The 24,854-nt window shown below is 36.4% G+C and overlaps 2 protein-coding genes across 3 annotated transcripts in view; one reads left to right on the top strand and one right to left on the bottom strand.

The window, feature by feature from the left end:
* Nucleotides 1-6,529: 6,529 nt before the first annotated feature.
* LOC123523108 (tRNA modification GTPase GTPBP3, mitochondrial-like) overlaps nt 6,530-24,854 on the bottom strand; it is a 30,759-nt gene continuing 12,434 nt past the window's right edge. For both annotated transcript variants that reach the window (XM_045300740.2, XM_045300742.2), the window contains exons 8-10: nt 14,213-14,737; nt 8,226-8,345; nt 6,530-6,918 (exon numbers count right to left, since the gene is read on the bottom strand). In XM_045300740.2, coding sequence (XP_045156675.2) covers nt 6,684-6,918; nt 8,226-8,345; nt 14,213-14,737 — 880 coding nt within the window. In that variant the 3' untranslated portion in view covers nt 6,530-6,683. The remainder of the gene's footprint in view (nt 6,919-8,225; nt 8,346-14,212; nt 14,738-24,854) is intronic.
* On the top strand, nt 18,120-21,042 carry LOC123523104 (uncharacterized). Its single transcript, XM_045300737.2, has 2 exons — nt 18,120-18,248; nt 18,684-21,042. The coding sequence occupies exon 2, from the start codon at nt 18,685-18,687 to the stop codon at nt 20,797-20,799; it is 2,115 nt and encodes a 704-aa protein (XP_045156672.2). The 5' UTR covers nt 18,120-18,248; nt 18,684; the 3' UTR covers nt 20,800-21,042.

Below are 24,854 nucleotides of genomic sequence, written 5' to 3'. Positions count from 1 at the left end.
GGAAGATTTTCCGATGTACCATCAAGTAACCCCTGGGGCGGGGCAAATTTTACCCAGGGGTCATGATTTGAACAATGTTTGTAGAAGTCTACTGGTCAATGTTACATATCAAATATCTAAGATCTAGGCCTTCTGGTTTATTTTTAGCAAATTCATGAAGTTTTCCCTATGTACAATCAAGTAACCCCTGGGGCTGGGTCAATTTGACCCTGGGGGTCAAGATTTGATTACATTTTGTAGAGGTCCACCAGGCAATGTAACATGTCAAATATCTAAGCTCTAGGCCTTCTGGTTTATTTTTAGAAAATTTTGAAGATTTTTCTATGTACAATCAAGTAACCCCATAGGGCAAGGTCAATTTGACCCCAGGGGTCATGATTTGAACAAATTTTGTAGAAGTCTACTAGGCAATGCTACAAGTCAAATATCTAAGATCTAGGCTATCTGGTTTATTTTTAGAATTTTTTTTATGATTTTCCTATGTGAAATCAAGTGACCCCTGGGGTGGGGTCAATTTTGATCCAGGGGTCATGATTTGAACAATTTTGTAGAGGTCCACTAGGCAATGCTAAATGTCAAATATCTAAGCTCTAGGCCTTCTGGTTTATTTTTAGAATTGTTTTTAAGATTTTCCTATGTAAAATCAAGTGACCCCTGGGGTGGGGTCAATTTTGACCCGGGGGGTCATGATTTGGACAAATTTTGTAGAAGTCCACTAGGCAATGCTACATGTCAAATATCTAAGCTCTAGGCCTTCTGGTTCATTTTTAGAAATTTTTTGAAGATTTTCCCTATGTAAAATCAAGTGACCCCTGGGGCGGGGTCAATTTTGACCCCGTGGGTCATGATTTGAACAATTGTTTTAGAGGTCCATTAGGTAATGCTACATGTCAAATATCTAAGCTCTAGGCCTTCTGGTTTATTTTTAGAAAATTTTTGAAGATTTTTCTATGTACAATCAAGTAACCCCATGGGGCAGGGTCAATTTGCCCCGGGGTTCTTGATTGGAACAAATTTTGTAGAGGTCTACTAAGCAATGCTACATGTCAAATATCTAAGCTCTAGGCCTTCTGGTTTATTTTAAGAAAATTTTTGAAGATTTTCCTATGTAAAATCAAGTGACTCCTGGGGCGGGATCAATTTGACCCCGGGGGTCATTTTTTAAAATTTTTTGTAGAGGTCCACTAGGCAATGCTACATATCAAATATCTAAGCTCTACGCCTTCTAGTTTATTTTTAGAAATTTTTTGAAGATTTTCCTATGTAAAATCAAATGACCCCTGGGGCGGGATCAATTTGACCCTGGGGGTCATGATTTGAACAAATTTTGTAGAGGTCCACTAGGCAATGCTACATGTCAAATACCTAAGCTCTAAGCCTTCTAGTTTATTTTTAAAATTTTTTTGAAGATTTTCCTATGTAAAATCAAGTGACACCTGGGGCGGGGTCAATTTGATCCCGGGGTCATGATTTGAACACATTTTGTAGAGGTCCACTGGGCAATGCTACACGTCAAATATCTAAGCTCTAGGCCTTCTGGTCTATTTTTTAAAAAAAACCTTTGAAGATTTTCCTATAGAAATCTATGCAAAATCAAGTGACCCCTGGGGCGGGGTCAATTTTGACCCAGGGGTCATGATTTGAACAGCTTTAGTAGAGGTCAACTAGGCAATGTTACATGTCAAATATCTAAGCTCTACAGCTTCTGGTTTTTGAGGAGAAGATCTTTTAAGATTTTCCTATGTAAAATCAAATGAACCCTGGGGTGGGGTCAATTTTGACCCCGGGGTCATGATTTGAACAAACATGGTAGAGGTCCACTAGGCAATGTTCACACCAAATATCTAAGCTCCAGGGCTTCTGGTTTTTAATAAGAAGATTTTTAAAGATTTTCCTTCAGTTGCCATGGCAACCAGAGTTCTGCATGGAATTCAATTCTATGAATAATGTTTGTAGAGCTTCACCCAAAGAACATTCCTGTGAAGTTTGGATGAAATTGGCCTAGCGGTTTATTAGAAGATGTTGTTTAAAGTAAAAGTTTACGGACGCCGGACGGTGAGTGATCCTAATAGTTCACCCTGAGCCTTTGGCTCTGTTGAGCTAAAAAGGAAATAAAGAAGAAGAAAATGTGTGTTCTGTTCGCTCCCCATGCCCCCGATGCAACAATGTTGATTTGTAATATAAATATATTTGCTTCTTGTAAACGACAGCTACTTATGACTTAAATATTAGTCATTGCTAAATCGTCCCGTATGTTTTAAGTAGTTGTGTACTTGACGAAAAATAATAGCGTTGACTTCATCTGTTAAATTATCCCAGCCAAAAAGTAATTTTCTGGTACTTATGGGATGATACTGTCATGTGTTAACAAACAATTGTTGTTGTTGAAACGCCGAATTTGGACATTTAAAAAAATAATGTTCCGCATCTTCATTAATATATCCGCATTCACAGACTGAATTATCTCGTAAGTGGTTTGTGAGTAAGTCTGCATTAAGATTGCTGCATTTATTTCGTATTTGTGCATGATGAATCTGTGGAAATTTCTCCCCGGAAATGAAAAAAGAATGTACTAAATGTAGTTTGAATTTTTCTTTTAATTTGTGCTTGAAGATTGATAAAGAATCGGAGTTGATTATCTGCCAATCAAGGTTATTCCAAAGATTGACAGATGAAGGTATAACTGAATTTGCATAAATTTTAGCTGGCGTGCCACAGTAGCGTAATCTGCATTGTTTCTTAATTAATAAGAATTAGTATGGTATCTGGAAATTGTTCTGTTAAATAATTTGGTAACTCTCCAAGGATATATTTATATACCAGTATTAATTTTTGCATTTGTCTTCTAACTGATAAAAAAAACCCCAGCCTATTTCATGAAGTAATCTTTCAATAGATATGGATCGTGTTAGACCTGTTACAATTCGCGCTGCGTCGTATTGAATTCTATCTAATAAATCTTTTTCGTAAATTGTACAGCTGTCCCAGACTATCGAAGCATATTCAGTAATAGGTCGTAAGTACGAAATATATATTTGATTCAATGTTTTTCGCTTTAGTTTGAATTCCAACATTCTCAGTTCCTAAAATTTTTGCTGCCGATGCCGTTACATTGGAAATATGATCATGCCATGATCCATTATTGCTAAATGTAACCCCTAAATGTTTATGACCATCAACAAAGGATAAAAGTGTGTCTTGGAAGTAAAGCGTGGCTAAACTGCTGTTTTGTTTAGCTAGTGAAAGATACATAACTTCAGTTTTGGCTAGATTAAACCTAATTAGCCATTGTTTTGCTCAACCAGATATAATATTCAAATCTGTATTTATCGTTGTCTCGATGTATTTAACGTCATTAGAACTAACTGCTAAAGAGCTATCGTCGGCAAACAATCTTGTTATACTAGAAAGAGAATCAGCAATATCATTAACGTATATTAAAAAAAGCAGAGGCGCGAGCACTGAGCCCTGGGGCACGCCGGTGTAATGAAGTATTTTGACCCCCATAGAATAACGACCCCCGGTCATTATTCTATAGAAAATGTGACTCCTTTCCTGTAAAATATTGACTCCCCTTATAAAAAACTGACTCCCTTTGAAAACTCTATAGAATAACGACCCCGGTCATTATTCTATAGAAAAACTGACCCCTCCAAGTAAAATACTGACTCCCTAAAGATGACTCCCTTCGAATCTCATAGAATAACGACCCCGGTTATTATTCTATAGAAAAAGTGACTCCTTCCATGTAAAATACTCACTACATTCGAACTCTCATACAATATCGATTCCCGGACATTATTCTATTTCAAAAAGTTACTCTTTTCGTGTAAAACACCGGCTCCTTAAAAGACTTTCGACGATAATATCTATTAAAAAGTGATCCCCACCAAACCTAACGGACAATTTTACTAGATCTACAACCCTAATACACTCCATTGCCAATAGTTAACATTTTGATTGTACTACTACTACTGATGCCGCTACTTCTATTGCTATTACTACATGTACTTCTTCTTCTTCTACTACTACTACTACTACTTTTACTACTACTACTACAACTGCTACTACTGATACTACTATACCTGCTTCCATTAATACGTCTTGTACATCTACCTCTTCTTCTCCTGCTGCTGTTGTTGCTGTCACTTATTCCTCTGCTGCTGCTGCTGCTGCTGCTGCTGCTGCTGCTGCTACTACTACTGCAACTGCCACTACCACTGCCACTACTACTACTACTACTACTACTTTCTATTGTTGCCGCTACCGTACTTTACTGCCACTGCTAAGTATTGCAACTTCTATTAATACAATCTGACTGAAGTACATCTCCTATTACGCTACGCATAGGATCTGACAACGAGCTATTGATGGCCTCGTTCTGACAACCCTTCCGCTAGCCAATCAAAAGTTAACTTACAATATTCTGCAAGCTTTAAAAAGCCTTGGTATTTGATATTAACAATTTTTATGTAGAAATATGTAAGATAGCCGGTTAGCTCAGTCGGTAGCGCATTTGCTCTGTAAGCGAGAGGTCCCGGGTTCGAGCCCTGGATTAACTACAAATTTTTCTTACTCTTTCACATTCGAACAAGTTGTCTGATTGGTTCAAACAAAAATAGATTTGCGAAAATAAAAATAGCAATCTTGGAAATCTAAAATATACAGAAGACGAATGTGAATGGGTCGTTCTCAGATCTTCGTTTAGAAGATCAAGTACTTTAGTCAGATTGCTATTAATACTAAGTTCTATGCTAGCAGTTTCTTGTGCAGTTTTCTTCTGAAGAATTACTTCATACCGAAGTTTGCAGGGATTATTGACACTGGTGTGTTTTGTGAACGTATTGTGAATTGTTATTTTCCTGAAAAAAAAATGTATACACTAAGATACAGCGTCTAGAAATAGAATCCCTTTTCCCGTTGCGGAATGCTCTTATTTCTGTGTCAAGTGACGGTATCAGGGGCTAATGGTCAAACGGAAGGGCGGACGGACGGATGGACAAGGGCAAATCTATATGCCCCTCTCCCCCGAGTGGGGGCATAAAATGCAGCAATTAGGCCTTAGATACACGAGTTATCACTAAATTTGACCAAATGACCGGGGGTCGTTTTTTTATGGGAGTCAATATTCTTCGTGAGGTTCAGTTTACTTCACGTGGGGGAGTCATAGTACTATGATCTGGAGGTCATAATACTATGACCGGGGGTCATTATTCTATGGGGGTCGAAATACTTCATTACACCGGCATTAATAACTCTTTCATCAGAAAATTCTGACCCCACGAAAACTTTTTGCTTCCTACTATCTAAATAACTAGAAATCCAATTTATGATATTGCCAGTCACACCCATTCTCATCCATCAGAAGTTCGTCAAAATCCCGAGACGAACCTCTGATTTATTTCTGTCGTTTATTTGGTGAGCATGCGCACTCGTAATTACTACCGGGAGAAGTTTCAGCCAATCAATGTTCGCCACTCTTTGGCACGCCGAATTGAAATTTCAAACAATATGTAAGCAAGGTAGTTGCTAACGATGGATAAAGGCGATATTCCATGATTGCGATTAATAAAGATTTATTTCTGTTATTCGATGTTAAGAAATTTACCTGAAGAAATAATAATATTCCTCGTAAGTCGGCATCGATATGAAAGGACGCGGTCACGCTTTTCACGGACGATTTTGATTGGTTCGCTACATTTTGTCGCGAAACGACGCTGATTGGCTGAAACGTTTTACCTGTAATGTAACCAAACCACAAATATCGGCGAAATGTGCCAGAGGTTCATCCGGGGAACCACGGTAGACCTCTGGTATGCGAGAATGGTCACACCATATTGTTTTAGTTTGTAAATAAGACCCTTATACCAAACACGATCAAAAGCTTTCCTTATATCGCAAAAAAAAACAATACATGTGAGTGATTCATGAAAAATGGTACCAGAGATAAAGCCCTTGTGTCATATGATGTGAGTGATGATGTGAAACAATCATTTTCAGTTTGTATCAAATCCATTCAGTAATAACTGAGATTGACTGAAAGTGCACAAAACTTCATCCTGAAATTCTAAGTAAGAAGCGGAGATAACTGATAAAATATTGGTACAAAAGTAATGATCCTTGTGCCATATGATGTGGAAGATGATGAGAAGTAACTATTTTTAATGCAACATGTACCAAACTTTAGCATTGATTATCTCCCCTAGTGCTACATTCATCATTGCTGTCACAAAAACATCACCCTGGAAATCACATGACTGTTGAATTGAAATTCAAATAGTATTTTCTTATATTCGATTTCACACCCAAATTTGTTTCTCAATCTTTGAAATATACTCAAAACAACATAAATAAAATCTAGTTTAAAATGATGAAAAAAATTATTTATCAGGCAGACTTTATTGTAAGAGGAGACTACTTTCTAGAACACTGCACATGTACAGGACAATATCTTAATATTAAGCTGATAGAAGAGTCTATGAAATATTAAAAATTAAAATAAATCAATATTATCAAATTTGAAAATTTATAAAAATGGTATTAAAACAGCAAATTCCTTCTGCTTTGCATCCAATTTTTTACTGCAAGATTACCACAGTAAAGAACTTTTTGACATGTTTCACAGAATTAGTCACAATCTGTGTCTCAAGGTACCTCCTCTGGCATTCCTCCCCACATATCTTTTATTTCCCAATGCAGAAGTCTCTAAATATTACATCAAGAATTTCTTCTGATGAAATTTTCCCTGTTATTTTTCCGATTTCTTTCAGTGCACATCGTAAAGCCTCTGAAGCAAGCACTATGTCCCCTTGTTCTGTCATAAGGTTATATTCCTCAAGGTAAGCCAGGCACTTGGTGAGATGTGAGCGGTGACGAGCATGTGTCAAACTTGGGTGATCGCTTAGAGGATTTCCACACCTGAAAAATACATAAAACATTTGATTATAAATAATATGTATTACAATACTGGCATGCTCCAATCTTGCAAATGATGGGATAATCAATGAAGGTGATTTTATGATTAAAAGGCAAGGAATGCCTGACAACAAGTTAACTAAATGAAAGCCATCCTCAAGCCTTTCATAACATTGAAAGATTTTTTTCAAAATTTGATCACTAATTAAAACAAGAAGCTGCGTTCAATAAACGCTTGATGCCCCCGGTGGCATCCTTGTCGATACAAAGCAACCTAAGTCCAAAAAGAGGTCAAAGTCAAGGTCAAACTGAGGTCAGGTGATGTTTGAAGACAAGGAATGGTCACGGGTTACATCTGCATTAGTATCAAGTCATTCTAGTAAGGGGTACTGATGCTAGATGAAATGGTCCCATTTGGTTAACTAAGAGATGGCCCATACAAAGCAACCCAAGTCCAAAACGAGGTCAAGGTCAAGGTCAGGTGATGTTTAAAGATGAGGAATGGTCACAGGTTACATCTGCATTAGAATCAAATCATTCTAGTAAGAGGTATTGATGCTAGACGAAATGGTCGCAATTGGTTAACCTTGTACAGACGGACGAACGAACGGAAGAACAGACAGGACAATCACTATATGCCTCCCGCAAATAACCATTTAAATAGATTGGTTTCATATGTTTCTTGAGTGTAAGATGTAAAACATGGTAATTTCTTTCATTATAGCTTAAAAAGTAGAAATTTTGTCTTGCAGAAATAAGTAAAAACAGTTCTATTATGTACCTGGAAATTTAATATATAAATCCACCATTTTTTGTTATTTTTGTTGCCATGGAAACAAAATGGCTTCCATTTTGATCAAATAGTTAAATGCTCATAACTCTTTTTACTTCTTTAAATGGTTTGAGAAATCCGACCAAGCTGAATTCACATAAGAACAACCAAAGAACTATATATACACACTTTACTTTTATAGCTCTTTGGAACAACATTGCCTCTCCCTTTAAGAAAACCTGCAGCAAGTCATTTTCAGCAGAGGACAAAATCAAAGATCTTAAATTAGTACAATAACATATCTAGCGAAATGTCCCTAATATGATCCCATATATCTGTGAAAACGCTTTCTTTGCTCTTTATATATAAGCCTCTATGTGTTTCACATGACTGTATTGATCAGAAAGATATGTGATTTCAGAGAAAACAGCCAGTTTTTATTCTGTTGATTATTATTTCTTTGGCAAAATTCATTGCTAAATACTCAATTTTTTTGTGATAAATGGCAACATTGGCAGATAAAAATGTATCAACTTACATGTCAGCTACCATGTCTTTGAGAATGTCTATAAAGTTGTCCAAACCCTCACCAGTTAGACAAGAAATAAAACACAAAGCTGATGACCTCTCGCCTTTGCCAACTCCCATCTGCTCCATTCTGTTAAAAGAACCAGACTGTCACAAGCTGCTCAAACATGTTGAAATACAGTATAACCTCTAGAGAGAACACACCATTAGAAAAAAACTCAAACAAGTTTGTTGTGCTGGGGTTTTGGTTTAAAAGGAATGTCAGAACATATTCTCAAGTAATTTTGTATCTCATGTTCAAATGTCCTATATATTTGCTTTATCTGTCTATTTCATATCACCAGTTTAGATGATAACAATCAGACACCCTGTCTCATTGAGGCAAACATTTATACCAAATGAAGACTGACTGCAAAAAGTTACAATTTATAAGTTATTTATAGTAACAACAAAGGGAAGTAAATTTCTAAGTCCAAACAAAACTCCTTACCAGTAGAGATAGGTCAAAATACATCTCAAAATTTGATGTAACATGCATATTGTACTACAGAAAATTGGTCTTGACTTTTCCCCATGACTTGTAATAAACAATGGTCCTGAATTGCTCACCTGTCCCCACGTGACCCAGTTTTGAACTGAGTATGACGTCGTTTTTTTCTATTATTTGACACAGTGACCTAGTTTTTGAGCTCATGTGACCCAATTTTGAATTTGACCTAGATATCATCAAGATAAAAATTCTGACCAATTTTCATGAAAATCAATTGAAAAATATGGCCTCTAGAGGTCGCAAGGTTTTTCTATTATTTGACCTAATGACCTAGTTTTTGAACTCACGTGACCCAGTTTTGAAACTGACCTAGATATCATCAAGGTGAACATTCTCACCAATTTTCATGAAGATCTAATGAAAAATATGGCCTCTAGAGAGGTCACAAGGTTTTTCTGTTTTTAGACCTACTGACCTAGTTTTTGACCGCACGTGACCCAGTTTCGAACTTGACCTAGATATCATCAAGGTGAACATTCTGACCAATTTTCATAAAGATCCCATGAAAAATGTGACCTCTAGAGTGGTCACAAGCAAAAGTTTTTTAGGTTTTTCTATTATTTAACCTAATGACCTAGTTTTTGACTGCACGTGACCCACTTTCGAACCTGACCTAGATATCATCAAGGTGAACATTCAGACCAATTTCAATGAAGATCCATTAAAAAATGTGGCCTCTAGAGAGGTCAAAATGTTTTTCTATTTTTAGATCTACTGACCTAGTTTTTGATCGCAGCTGACGCAGTTTTGAATCTGACCTAGATATCATCAAGATGAACATTCAGACCAACTTTCATATAGATATCATGAAAAATATGGCCTCTAGAGAGGTCACAAGGTTTCCTTTATTATTTGACCTGCTGACCTAGTTTTTGACGGCACGTGACCCAGTTTCGAACTTGATATAGATATAATCAAGTTGAACATTCTGACTAATTTTCATGTAGATCCATTCAAAAGTTTGGCCTCTAGAGAGGTCACAATGATTTTCTATTTTTAGACCTACTGACCTAGTTTTGGACTGCACGTGACCCAGTTTCGAACTTGACCTAGATATCATCAAGATGGATATTCAGACCAACTTTCATACAGATCTCATGAAAAATATGGCCTCTAGAGAGGTCACAAGGTTTTTTCATTATTTGACCTACTGACCTACTTTTTGATGACACGTGACCCACTTTCGAACCTGACCTTGATATCATCATGATGAACATTCTGTCCAATTTTTATGAAGATCCATTCACAAGTATGGCCTCTAGAGAGGTAACAAGGTTTTTCTATTTTTAGACCTACTGACCTAGTTTTTGACCGCACATGACCCAGTTTCGAACTTGACCTAGATATCATCAAGATGAACATTCAGACCAACTTTCATACAGATCCCATGAAAAATATGGCCTTTAGAGAGGTCACAAGGTTTTTCTATTATTTGACCTACTGACCTAGTTTTTGAAGGCACATGACCCAGTTTCGAACTTGACCTAGATATCATCAAGGTGAACATTCAGACCAATTTTCATGAAGATCTTGTGAAATATATGGTCTCTAGAGAGGTCACAAGGTTTTTCTGTTTTTAGATCTACTGACCTAGTTTTTGACCGCACGTGACCCAGTTTCGAACTTGACCTAGATATCATCAAGGTGAACATTCTGACCAATTTTCATAAAGATCCCATGAAAAATGTGACCTCTAGAGTGGTCACAAGCAAAAGTTTACGCACGGACGGACGACGGACGCTGCGCGATCACAAAAGCTCACCTTGTCACTTTGTGACAGGTGAGCTAAAAAGAGGGCCATGAAGGCCCTGTATCGCTCACCTGACCTATTGGCCTAAAGATCATCAAGATTAACATTCTGACCAAGTTTCATTTAGATATGGTATTAAATGTGGCCTCTAAAGTGTTAAATAGCTTTTCCTTTGTTTTGACCCGGTGACTTAGTTTATGATCCAACATGACCCAGATTCAAACCTGACCTAAAGATCACCAAGATTTACATTCTGACTAAGTTTCATGAAGATACAGTCATAAATGTGGCGTCTAGAGTGTTAACAAGCTTTTCCTTTGATTTGACCTAGTGGCCTAGTTTTTGATCCCACCTAACCCAGATTTGATTGAAACCTATAGATCATTAAGATTAACATTCTGACCAAGTTTCATTAAGATGTGGTCATAAATGTGGCCTCTACAGTGTAAAGTAGCTTTTCCTTTGATTTGACCTGGTGACCTAGTTTTTGATTCTGTATAACCCAGATTCAAGCTAGATCTTGAGATCCTAAAGATATATATTCTGACCAAGTTTCATGAAGATACAGTCTTAAATATGGCGTCTACAGTGTTAACAAGCTTTTCCTTTGATTTGACCTGGTGACCTAGTTTTTAACCCCTGATGACCAAATATCAAACCTGTCTAAGATTTCATTGAGGGTAACATTCTGACCAAGTTTGATCAAGATTGGTCCCAAATTGCGACCTCTAGAGTGTAAACAAGCTTTTCCTTTGATTTAACCTGGTGACCTAGTTTTTGACTTCAGATGATCCAATATCGATATCCTGTAAGATTTTACTGAGGGTAACATTCTGACCAAGTTTCAATAAGATTGGGCCGAAATTGTGACCTCTAGAGATTTCCTTTGATTTGACCTGGTGACCTAGTTTTTAACCCCTGATGACCCAATTTCAAACCCGTCCAAGACTTTATTAAGGGTAATATTCTGACTAAGTTTCATTAAGACTGGGCCAAAATAGTTACCTCTAGAGTGTTAACATGCTTTTCCTTTGATTTGACCTGGTGACCTAGTTATTAAACCCAGATGACCCAATATCAAACTCGTCCAAGATTTTATTGAGGGTAACATTCTGACCAAGTTTCATTAAGATTGGGCCCAAATTGTGACCTCTAGAATGTTAACAAACTTTTCCTTTGATTTGACCTGGTGACCTAGTTTTTGATGCCAGATTACCCAATATTGAGCTCGTCCAAGATTTTATTGAGGGTAACATTCTGACCAAGTTTCATTAAGTTTAGGCCCCAATTGTAACACAGAGCGATCACAAAAGCTCACCTTTGAGCACTTTGTGCTCAGGTGAGCTAAAAATTTACAAAATAAGCTATTTATAGTAACAACAAAGGGAAGTAATTCTAGGTTCTTGCACATGACACTTAGTCCCATGATGGTGAACACAAGTTACATCAAAATCCCTCCATGCATGAAAATGAAATGCTCCGGACAAAGTCATTCTTGTATCTGACCTTTGACCTCTAAATGTGACCTTGACCTAGGGTCCTGGTTCTTGTGCATGACACTCCGTCACATGGTTGTGAACATTTGTGCCAAGTTACATCAAAATCCATCCATGTATGAAGAAGAAATGCTTCAGACAAAGTCATTATTGAATTTAACCTTTGACAACCAAGTGTGACCTTGACCTTTGAGATAGGAACCTGCAGTTGCGCATGACACTCCATCTCACTGAGGTTAAAAATTCATGCCAAATATAAACGAGATTGCTCCATGGATGTCAAAGTTATGGTCCGGACAAACAAATCCGGACGGACGGACGCACGCAAGCACATACACCGAAAAGCCATTTGGACAACTATGTCTTCGCTTCCGGAAGTGGGCTTGACAAAAAATGAGTACTGTACAATGTTTGTCGTAGACGGATTTATATTTATATATTTGTTACTTATATACTCCTTTTTGGTGATTATTTCAATAAATCATTTGACCAATAATGTTGATTTTCTTTTCAATAATTGTTTAGATCCATTTTGTTTTCAGTATAATTAAATAGATATTGGAACTTTCAACAGATATACAATTCGGCTAATACCTTGGTCAATATTTACATTTCCCTAGATGAACAGTCTCCATATTGCAATAGTTATATAATAATGGGAAAATAACTTCAACAGAAATAATTTCAAACAGTAACTTGCAATTCAGTTATGATAGATTTACTTATTAAAGTATTTGACAGCTGAAATATCATAAACAACATTTATATTTGAAATTTGAATGTTCCTTAATGTACACTTAAAGAATCAACATTGCTAAAGATGATCTAGACTTTTATCACATGTTTTCAATGAATTATTGAGATATAGCAGTGAACTATATCTGGTAATTTCACAGTGAAAAATATCAAACACATTATTCATTGGCACAGAACTATGAATGAGTTTGTAAATGGTTTAACATTTCATCATTAATATTTCCAAGGTTTGTTTAATTAAACACACTTGTTGGTAAGGCTCTATGGGTAGGGTAGTGTGTAGTATTTCTTTCTTAAATAGTATATGATGGCACCATTAAGTGAGGGTTTGACCCTCTATATGCAGCTCATCTGGGAGTACTATGTGATGCTTTAAGCACAGGTATTCGCAATAGGGGTAAAATGACCTCAAGGGGAGGGGTGCGGTCATGACTGTTTGCTACAATAAGGCTGTTATTATTATTATTATTGTCATTATTAATAATGTTATAACAATTATTATTATTATTATTATTATTATTATGTACAACTCCACTGAGTTATATAAAAATAGGCGCTTAATCAAATCATTCAGTTTCAATTTAAGTGAGTATCTGGTTACAATAGAAATCTGTTTTATTTACATGCAAGTTTGAAGTATCTTTCACTCCTGAATGCCAGATATTAAATGTTACTCATGATAACGCCATTCATGAAACATCAGATTCTGGTGTCCAGTGAGTCAGTGAAAGACATTATATTGTTAAGGTAGTTCTGCACGTTTGGATCGAAATTATTTCTACAATGTAGAATTTGATTAAACTCTGATTTTTCAAGACTTCATAATATACATAGAAAATTGAGCAAATAAAAAGATAGGGTCGTGTGCTTGATTTTTGCTGCACTGATTTGAAAGAAAGGGACCTCACACAATATTTCATAATGGGAGTCTATGGGAAAATCATAATTTTCATAACATTTTCGCGAATAGAAAATTTTCTACAATGTAAATTTTGATGAAACTTCTCACAGTAGTAAGTAAAGGCATGGCCTATAATTTGATGAAATAAAATGTATAGGTTCATGTGCTAATTTTTGAGATTCTGACCATGATTAAAGTAAAACGGACATTTCGCGCTAATTTTAAGACATTATTTTGAATTATTCAACATGTGATATGTTTTAACATCATACTTTTACTTTAGAAAAATGGCAACAATGCCATTGTAATAAATTTACTTGCAGGTTGCGATTAATTCATAAAATGATTTTCATTTCCGTACGCCGAATCCAGTCTTTATTCTACGTTTTCCGGAAAAATGACGTTACGCCATCACTTCCGGTTTATCAAACGTGCAGAACTACCTTAAAATAAAACAAACAGATATATTATTTTTAAATAAAGTGTTCATTTCTTGGCCTGTCTTTAAACGCTGAGTGAATAAAAACTTAAAACCATACCATACCTTAGGTTATTCAGTTTCCAGGGCAACTGTGAAGTGTGACTGTACATATCTGTAGACTCGTCTTTGAACGTTGTCAAGATCTGTTTCTCTATATCAAAATCATATCTTCTGCTATTAATGTTCTCACTTAAGCTGTGTAGAGTTTCTATATGGATATCAAAATCATTAGTTACACTGTTTTCATTTAAATCTTTTAAATTTAGATAATCTGTTTCCCTTTTATTTGTTTTAGTTCTTTCAACATCATCAAATGCTTTGAGAAGCTTTGAAATATTGTTATTTTGCGCTAAATCAACTTTATTAAACACAATTATAGTATTGGTGAGTTCCTGAATATTTCTTCCAACATTACATTCTGAATTTTCAAATGCAGTCTCAGAGTGTTCCATATCTATCTTCTTATGACTGCTGTTTAGTCCAAGTTCAGTTAAATGATGTGACAAAGTTTTTTCTACATTTATAAAATTCATGAAATCCTTGCTAGAAACATCTACAACAACAATTTTGACATCTGCTTCATTGGCTCTGAAACAGAAACATATAATCTGTTAGTTTTACTACTGTAAATTAAGAATCATTCACAACGATTTTCTGTTTTCAGTTCATTACAAAAACATACAAAAACACAATCATGAACAGCAACAGTACCTCCAAAATTATGACCAACCATTAAGCACTAGAACAGGAAAAGGTATTATCGACCCTTTAATAACAACAACAATAGGACCAAGATGGCCCTAAGTCACTCACCTGAGAAACACACAGTAACAGTGTAAACATGTGTTAATGGACCTAACTCCCAACTACACCATTTTAACTGGGTTTTTGTTTTGCCAAAAATGAATTTAAATAATAATTTGGTGGAGACAAATATTCTGAAAAATGTTCATTTAGACTGGACCAAAAGACGTGGCCTCTTGAGTGTAAACAAGCTTATTCTTTGATTTGACCTAGTGACTTAGTTTTTGACCCTACATGACCCAGATAGAAATTCATTCGATATTTCATGCACATAATCATTTTGACCAAGTTTCATGCACATCAAATGAACAAAAGTGTTAACAAGCTTTTCCTTTGATTCGACCCGGTGACCTAGTTTTGACCCCATATCACCCAGTTTCAAACTCTGCCTAGGAATCATCAAGATAAACATTCTGACCAAGCTTCATGAAGACAGGATTATAAATGTGGCCTCAAGAGTGTTAACAAGGTTTCCTTCGATTTGACCGTCTGACCTAGTTTTTGACCCTATATGACCCAGTTTCGAATCTGGCCTAGAAATCATCAAGATAAACATTCTGACCAAGTTTCATGAAGATAAGGTCATAAATGTGGCCTCTAGGCTGTTAACAAGCTTTTCCTTTGATCTGACCTGATGACGTAGTTCTTGGCCCAACATGACCCAGTTTCAACCCAGGCCTAGAAATCAACAAGATAATCATTCTGTGCAAGTTTGTATCAAATCAAAGCATAAATGAAACCTCTATATGGCTGAAAGGGCCAAACTAGAAAATTGTCTCCCTTTCAGGGGCAGTAGCTCCAGAACCAATAATGGAATCTAGCCAGTTTTAGAAAGAAACTGAGATATTATTGTGACTTAAGTTGTGTGTCAGTGTGGCTAAAATCAAATATAAAATCACACTTTAACCGTGTTGACCACCAGGTAAAAATTAACAAATTTTGTCTCTTTCAGGTGTCAATCAGGGGCCGTAACTCCAGAACCTATCATTGGATCTGACAGATTTATCATGGAATCCAAGATTAATTGTTGTTAAAGATATTTTGCAAGTTTGTATCAAATCAAACCATAAATGAAGTCTCTCTATGGCTGCAAAAGCCAAAATAGCAAAGTTTCGCCATTTAATGGGCCATAACTCTGGAAGCCATGATTGGATCAGTTTTCGAAAGCAACCGAGATATTATGCTAATTCAAGTTTTGTGCAAGTTTGATTACAGTTGATTGTAAAATGTGGTCTCTATCATGCTCAAAAGCCAAAAAAGCAAATTTTGGCTCTTTAAGGTCCAAAAACTCTGGAACCCATGACAGGATCTGGTCCATTTTCAAAAGGAAGCGAGATGTTATGCCAAATACAGGTTTTGTGCAAGTTTGATTAAAGTTAATTGCAAAATATGGTCTCTATCGTGTTCACAAGCAAAAAATAGCAAATTTTGGCCCTTTAAGGGGCCATAACTCTGGAACACATGATGGGATCTGGCCAGTTTTCGAAAGGAACTGAGATATTATACCAATACAAATTGTGTGCAAGTTTGATTAAAACTGATTGCAAAATGTGCTCTCTATTATGTTCACAAGAAAAAAGCTCACATTGTCACTATGTGACAGATGAGCTAAAAAAGCAGGCCTTTTTTTCAGATTTAACCAAAGATATTTAAATGTATGTCTCCAATCACCTGCCACGCAGAAATTGTAAACTGTCAATTTTAAGGGACATACCTCTAGCGAAAATCACTGAACCATAAATTTTAATGAAGTACCCAACCAGGCTTTGCTGTGATCACTTCTATGAAGTTTGGTTGAAATCAAACCAGAGACATAGGAGAAGTAGCTTAGATACCAAAGAATGCGGCAAATCAAGGGTCAAGACTCCACTAAAAGTCATAAAAGCGGATTATGCCAATGATATGCAAAGCTATGCTTCACTAATTACTTGTGAGGTTTGGTTATATGTAGCCCAATGTATACAACATGTAGTATAAACACTGTAAAATATAGGTAATCAAGGGCCATAACTCTGCTGAAAATCACTGAACCGGAACATGCCGATAATATGCACAATGAGTAGCATACATAAGCTTGTCAATGAGAACTTCTGAAAGATTTGATGAGATCTGAACTATGGTCTAAGAGAAGTTACCAAATATCATAACATTTAAAAGTAAAGGGCCATAACTCTCATGAAAATCAATGAACAAGAATTTTCCGATAATATACATAATAATACTAGGCATTGATCACTCTTGTATGGCTTGTACCCGGGGCGTGGACGGTGGCATGCATTTACACTACCGTCCATGATCAGGCTCAATCAAACCGAGCCTGCAACATTTTCGTTTTTGTCGTGTTGAGCGACCTGTGAAGTTTCCACTTTTCTCTTTTTGTTTTATATAAGGGAAGTCACCAAAATTTAGTAAGTTTTGATGAAACAAGGGTCATAAATCACCAAACCAGAACATGCCTTGGGTATGCATTATTAGGCTTGGCAATAATCTTTAAAGTATGGTGTAATTTCTTCTGGTGGTGTCTGAGCAGTTGTGCAGACAAGGTAAATTATGACAAATTAAGGGCCATAACTCCCCTGAAAAACACTGAGCCAGAACATGTCCATAATATGCACATTGAGGCTTGCCACTCATCACTCCTGTGAGGTTTTGCTGAAATACCCAAAAAACATAGGAGGAGTGGCCAAAACTAATAAAAGTTAAGGAATCAAGGGCCGTAACTCCATTGAAAATCACAGAACAAAATGTCAACTAGGCTTCCGAATTTGATATTTATCCTCGTTTCTTTTTTTAGCAATGATAACTCTTGGGAAGTTTGATGTAAATTCAGAGGAGTTGCAAGGACAAATTTTGTACTGACAGTCAGATCAATGTCACCCAAACTGTATATGTGAGACATAATAAGCTTCCTTAAATTAATTTTTTTCCAAAATGCATTTGTACAATGTTTAGTGGACTTTTCTCAAGCAATATTAATTCAAAATATAAATCAAACTTTTTATCTTTTATTCAAAAATTTCATTGTAGAAAGAAAGAAGAGTTGCACTACTTTAAAGGTGAGTAACTACTGACAGGTAAATTCTAATTTAATATTTGAGTTGTCTTCCATTTAAAACAGAAAGAGGAAGTAAGAAAAAAATATTCCCATGAACCTATAAATATAGACTGTAACTACACAATTTAAACAAAATAGCAACCTACAAACATAGATCATAATAACGCAGTTAAAACAATTGTAGGAATTTGTTGACGTTACTTATCAATTCGCCGACTTCAAACCAAAACAAACTTTAAGGTATTTACTTTCACATGTACCAAAGCTGCATAATTTATTTAAAATATTTTAATGTGGTCTGTTTGATATCAGACAGCACATGAGAAAAGATGTAGTCAATTTTGTTGACTTCTTACCAAAACAAAAGAATCTAGATCTACAAGTTGTATTCATTTTGAGTGTTAAACATGATCTGTCTGACATTTTAAATTTTACTCTCAGGCAGCATAGTTTATATATAATATGAACAAACTGGAAAAAAAATGAAAGTGCTAGTACATTTATGATTAGATGTCTAGGTATCAGTCTAAATCATTATCAAATGAGGTTTGATATTTTTCATATTGTTTCCTCATACTAAAGACTCCAGCATCAATGTTAACAATGAACTGTAGAATTCCATGTAAATATCAGCCTACAAATTAATTACATGTATTTAGGTTATGTTATTTTCAGAATGTTTCAAGCATCAGATTATATAGAAACTGTGTCAGTGAGACTGTCAGAGGTTCTGGCTGATATAGGAGTAGATGAGAGAATTGTGTTGAAGAGTAGAAGAACATGGATGCTGACAGAATCAACGAATAACAGTGCAAATCAACTACAGGATAAGAACCATACAGCGTACTTTTTAGGTAGTAGGTCAGAAGGAACAACTACACCGGGACTTGAATCAGACACTGACTGTCTTATTTGTAAAAATAACTTTAACGTAGTACAAGACTGGAGTGGCTGGCAACCTGGTGTACACAATCTACTAATGATTCAGGATGATACTGTATCACCTGGTTACTGTTTGCTACAGCGTCTGAGAGACGACGCTCCTCTTCCATACAATGATGTACCTAATGAACACTTTTTCCAAGACAGGACTGGAAGAATACTACTAAGTAATACAATAGCGCCAGGATCATTGACAGCAAATTATCTTACAGGATATGTAGACAATGGTCCAGCATATACACAACTTGGCCAACATGGGAATGCTGGGGTAGACCTTGTTCCTGCTTTCCACTGTAAAACATGGCCTCTACAAGCTAGACCATGGTTAAACCTGCAAGGTGCAGGTCAGTGGCCCTCAGATGACATAAAGAGGTACTGTAGCAACACTGGGTGTTTTGTTGTTGGAGTTGGAAGCAAGCAAAGTGAAAATGAGGAGCTTGAATTGAGAATATCAACATCTCTAGCAGAAAGGTGTTTAATGTTTAATCTCAATATCACACAGATCAGATGTTATGTGTTGATGAAAATGGTATTAAAAACTTACATCAAGCCACACTATGAAGGTACCATTTCAAGTTTCATGTGTAAAACAGTTCTGTTCAAACTAATTGCAAATACACAGTCTAGTTTCTGGAGAGAAAAGAATTTACTTGTTTGTCTATCATTTTGTTTATTTGTGTTGTACACCAGTACTCTGAATGAAAACTGTCCACATTTCATCATACCTGGGAACAATTTGATGGCAGGGCATATTGCTCATGAATCTAAACCTCGCATTCTTGAAATATTGCAGCATATTATAAACAGTGAAGGAACAGCATTACTAGGGATCAAGTGTGATGCTCTTGGTGCAAGGCTTCAGTTGAAGTTGAATAATTTATTCTTATTCAAAACAAGTGGCATTGTTTCAGGATGCTTATTAATACACACCGCACATATGATAAATGATAGCATAACTTTTGGCCTACATAATATTAGCAACAACAGTTACGAAGTAGCTATACAAATATTACTGAAGTATATTTTCAAACTTGTTACCATTTTTAATCAATCTCAAGGATTGAACAGAACAGCTTGCAGCCTTCAAGCACCATGGTTCTGTACAACACTGGGATCTATCCTGGCCTCCCTCAACATTCAACAGTATAATGGTATATCAGCAGAAGCTCTAAGCTGGATTACACTGGGTCTGAACACGGATGTTTCATCAAGTAAACTGAAGCTAGCATCAATATTTTACTGTAGAGGGGATTTTTACAGAACAGTAATTGTGCTCACTGATATTGAAGGAAGGTATGATCAAACCATTGTTGAGCCTGTTTCTGGCTGTCGTGATTATGTCCGTCAAGCTATGAGGGGATTCAATGAAATATCAGACAATCACAATGAAGAAGCTCTACAGTTTGCTACAGCATCCTGTGTCAGTTTTCTGCGGTGTGAAAGTAACTGCATTCCAAATGAACTACAGTATGAATTATTCAGATCTACAGAGGAGGACCTTGCTTTAAGAGAACCAATTAACTACTGGATGGACTGGGCAGTTGTTGATTCTCTCCCTTACCTGTACTTTCTACAATACAGGACTTACAGCTATCTTGGGAGACAAGATGACAAGGAAAGAGCACTTTCCAACCTTATCAGGACCACTGAACAGGAACCAAATCTTGGTCACAGGGAAACAGCCCTAAATCTTCTTGGACAGTGTATGGAACGAGAGGACCGACCAACTGACGCTTTAGGCTGTTATCTATTATCCATACATCTAAGGGGAAGAAACAATGCTGCAAAGTTCCATATATGTAGACTTCTATCTGCCATGGTAAATCACCAGGCAGGAACAATGTTTTGAAAGATAGTGTCATCTGAGTGCAAACACCAGATAACAATTATTGTTTTCACAAATTGACTTTTTTCTCACTAATGTGTTCAAAATACTGATATACATGCCCAGTAAAACTAGCATGGTCACTTTTAACTATTTTTGGATGATTTTGTGAAAGGTGGAAAACAGGATGTAAATTCATTGTATCTGAGCAATTTAATATTAATTGTAGTTGTGCTTTCTTTTTATGGTATTTTCTTTATTTAAATAATATCACTTAGTAAGAATTGTATAACAACATTCTGCAAATTATTAAATGAAATAGAACTTTATGTTATGTGTGTCTTTGTAAAATCAAAATATTTATGCACATCTGTTTCCATCACTAAGATTAAAGATTGTTGCAAAATGCATAATATTAATTCATTTATCATATTTCATCTCGATGACAGACAATTGTTACAGTTTAAAAACTTTTTTGTTGGGTTTAACATGCACTAGAACAATTATTGGTCATCTGGCGGCCTTTTCCAGCTTTCATGATGGCATGATGGAGGACCCCATGTACCTTTCCTTGCATTATTTCATCAAGGGAGGGCACCTGGGTAGAACCATCCGCCTTCAATAAGCCAGCTGAATGACTTCCTCACATGAATAAGTGAGTGAAGCTCATACAAACATCAGTGAGAGGCATGTGATTCAAAGTCAGTGACGTTAACCACCTGGCCAAGGAGGCCCCAAATTTAAAAACTTTCTCCTTTCTTGGTAAGAGATATTCCATATATAAAAAAACACAACAAATATTATATGTTCTCTGTGACTATTTGATAAACGACATTGTGTCTGAAATCGTTAGTCCTCCACCTCTGATTCATGTGGGAAAGTTGGCAGTTACTTGCGGATAACAATGTTCAAATTAATAGAGCTGTCAACCTTTCGGCAGATTAAATAAAATCCAAGTAGAACTGCACTCCTGTATGAAACAAAGACATGTTTTACAAATTTTAAGTTGAAAAGGACCATAATTCCACCATAACTTGGTTGACTGTAACAAAAATTAATAATCATATGCCTGTGTACCAAAAATGAATTAAATCCTTGCAAAAGTTTTAAGTCAGACAAGAGGGACATGATGACCCTGAATCGCTCACCTGAGTAATATGAGCCACATATTTCAAATGGTAAACTCACGCTAAGGTATTAGAAAGAAGGTCAGTAGGCCAAATTCTTGGTCACTGAAAGTCAGTTTTAAGATTGGTGTGCAAAACTGTACATGTCATCCTAATTTCAAGGCTGTATCCTAAACAAGAGGGTCCTGATGACCCTGGATCGCTTACCTGAGTAATATGAGCTACATGTTTTAAATGTGAAACTGATGATAAAGTATTAAGAAAGTCAGTAGGTCACATTAATGGTCAATGAAATTCAGTTTTACGATTTGTGTGCAAAACTGTGTGTCATCAAAATTTCAAGGCTGTATCTTAAAAAACAAGAAAGTAGGTCAGTAGGTCAAGGTCACAGTCAAGTGACATCATATTACTTGGGGTCATCAGGTAATTATATTAAACAGTCTTGGAAATAGGATCAGATGATTTTTTAAGTATTTTTCCTATATAATTCACATAATAACTAATTGACCCCAGTGCAGGGCCTCTTTTAACCCCAGGGGCATAATTTGAAAATTTTTTGTAGAGGACTACTAGACAATGCATCACACCAAATATCAAAAGCCTAGGTCATATGGTTTCAGACAAGAAGATTTTTTTTCCCTATATAAGTCTATATAAAACTTGGGACCCCCAGGGCAGGGCCTCTTTTTATCCAAGGGGTACAATTTGAAAAATTTTGGTTGAGGACCATAAGACAATGCTACAAACCAAATATCAAAGGTCTAAGTGTTGTGGTTTCAGACAAAAAAGATTTTTAAACTTTTTTTCCTATATAAGTCTATGTAAAACTTGGGACCCCCGGGGCGGGGCCATATTTGACCCTAGGGGGATACTTTGAACAATCTTGGTAGAGGACCACTAGATGATGCTACATACCCAATATCAGAGCCCTAGGCCATGTGGTTTTGTACAAGAAGATTTTCGAAGTTTTCTCTATATAAGTCTATATAAACCATGTGACCCCTGAGGGGAGGCCATATTTGACCCTAGGGGGATAATTTGACCAATCTTGGTAGAGGACCACTAGATGATGCTACATACCAAATATCAAAGCCCTAGGCCATGTGGTTTTGTACAAGAAGATTTTCAAAGTTTTCCCTATATAAGTCTATATAAACCATGTGACCCCCGGGGTGGGGCCATGTTTGACCCTAGGGGAATAATTTGAACAATTTTGGTAGAGGACCACTAGATGATGCTACACACCATATATCAAAGCCCTAGGCCCTGTGGTTTTGGACAAGAAGATTTTTAAAGTTTTTGCTTTCGGTTGCCATGGTAACCACAGTTCTGCATGGAATTCAATTTTTGAACAATTTTTGTAGAGCTTCACCCAAGGAACATTCTTGTGAAGTTTGGATGAAATTGGCCAAGCAGTTTATGAAAAGATGTCGTTTAAAGTAAAAGTTTACGGACGGACAACGGAAGACAGACGACGGATGAAGTGCGATCACAAAGGCTCATCTTGTCACTCTGTGACAGGTGAGCTAAAAACAAGAAAGTAGGTCAGTAGGTCGAGGTCACAGTCAAGTGGCTCCTAATCACTTGGGGTCATCGGGTAATTATAATTAAACAGTCTAGGAAATATGATCATTTTTTGATAATTTTTTAAGTATTTATTCCCATATAACTTAAATAAGTGACCTCTTTTCATCTCGGGGGCATAATTCAAATAATCTTGTTAGAGATCCACTAGGCAATGCTACACACCAAATATCAAAGGCCTAGGACTTAAACTTTCCGAAAAGAAGATTTCCCCCCCCCCTCTATACAAGTCTATGTTAAATTTGGGACCCCCAGGGCAGGGCCTCTTTTCAGCCCAGGGGCATAATTTGAACAATTTTAATAGAGTACCACAAGGCAATGAAACATACCAAATATCAAAAGCCTAAGCCTTGCATTTTCAAGCAAGAAGATTTTAAATGTTTTTTCCTACATAAGTCAATCTAAAACTTGAGACCCCCGAGGCAGGGCCTCTTTTCACCCCAGGGGCATAATTTGAACAACCTTTGTAGACAACCAAAAGGCAATGCTTCATACCAAATATCAAAGGCTTAGGTCTTGCGGTTTCAGACAAGAAGATTTTCAAAGTTTTTTCCCATACAAGTCTATGTAAACTTGGGACCCCCGGGGTGGGGCCTCTTTTAACCCCAGGGGCACAATTTGAACAATCTTCATAGAGGACCATTAAATAATGTCACATGCCAAATATCAAGGTCCTAAGCCTTGCAGTTTTGGACAAGAAGATTTTTAAAGTTTTTCCTTTTGGTTGCCATGGCAACCCGAGTTCTTCATGGAATTTAATTCTTTGAATAATTTTGGGGGCCACCCAAGGATCATTCCTGTTAAGTTTGGTGTAATTCTGCCAAGTGGTTTTCAAGAAGAAGATTTTTTAGAAAATGTTGACGGACACACGTCACACGACGGACGAATGACAACGGACATTGAGCAGTCACGAAAGGATCATTATTCTGCCAAATACTGGTGTAGTGTAACTACAAATGAACTTGGCCTGATCATATCCCAGTATACTTCTATTGAACCAATACTGGAAACCCAAACTGACAAAAGTTCATATGAGCTAACAAATGGTTCTACAGTCAAGGAAGAGAATTGTTCTATGTAGCTCTATGTAGAAAATACAACCGAAACACCATGGGCCAGAGGTTAAGGCATCCACTGAGATACGTCAGCTTGTAAAAGCATGGTCATCAATTGCCTACCTGTCTAATGCCTGGAATTAGTGGATAGATTAAGGAAATTAAGGTGTATAAGACGAAGGACTCTCCTATGTCACAATGGCTGAACTTTTCAAAATGGATGACCTTTTAATAAAACAAACTTTTTAAAGAAACATCAAATAAAAACAGACAAACAACTTTCTGATGTACCATTCTCCAAAAGAAAACATCA

This window comes from Mercenaria mercenaria, chromosome 8 (genome assembly GCF_021730395.1).
Source record: "Mercenaria mercenaria strain notata chromosome 8, MADL_Memer_1, whole genome shotgun sequence".
Classification (NCBI taxonomy): Eukaryota; Metazoa; Mollusca; class Bivalvia; order Venerida; family Veneridae; genus Mercenaria; species Mercenaria mercenaria.
Note: the sequence above shows the minus strand (reverse complement) of the source record. Positions and strands in the feature narration are given on the sequence as shown.

Coding starts and splice junctions, on each gene's coding strand:
- LOC123523104 (XM_045300737.2), top strand. CDS start 18,685: ATGTTTCAAGCATCAGATTATATAGAAACTGTGTCAGTGAGACTGTCA.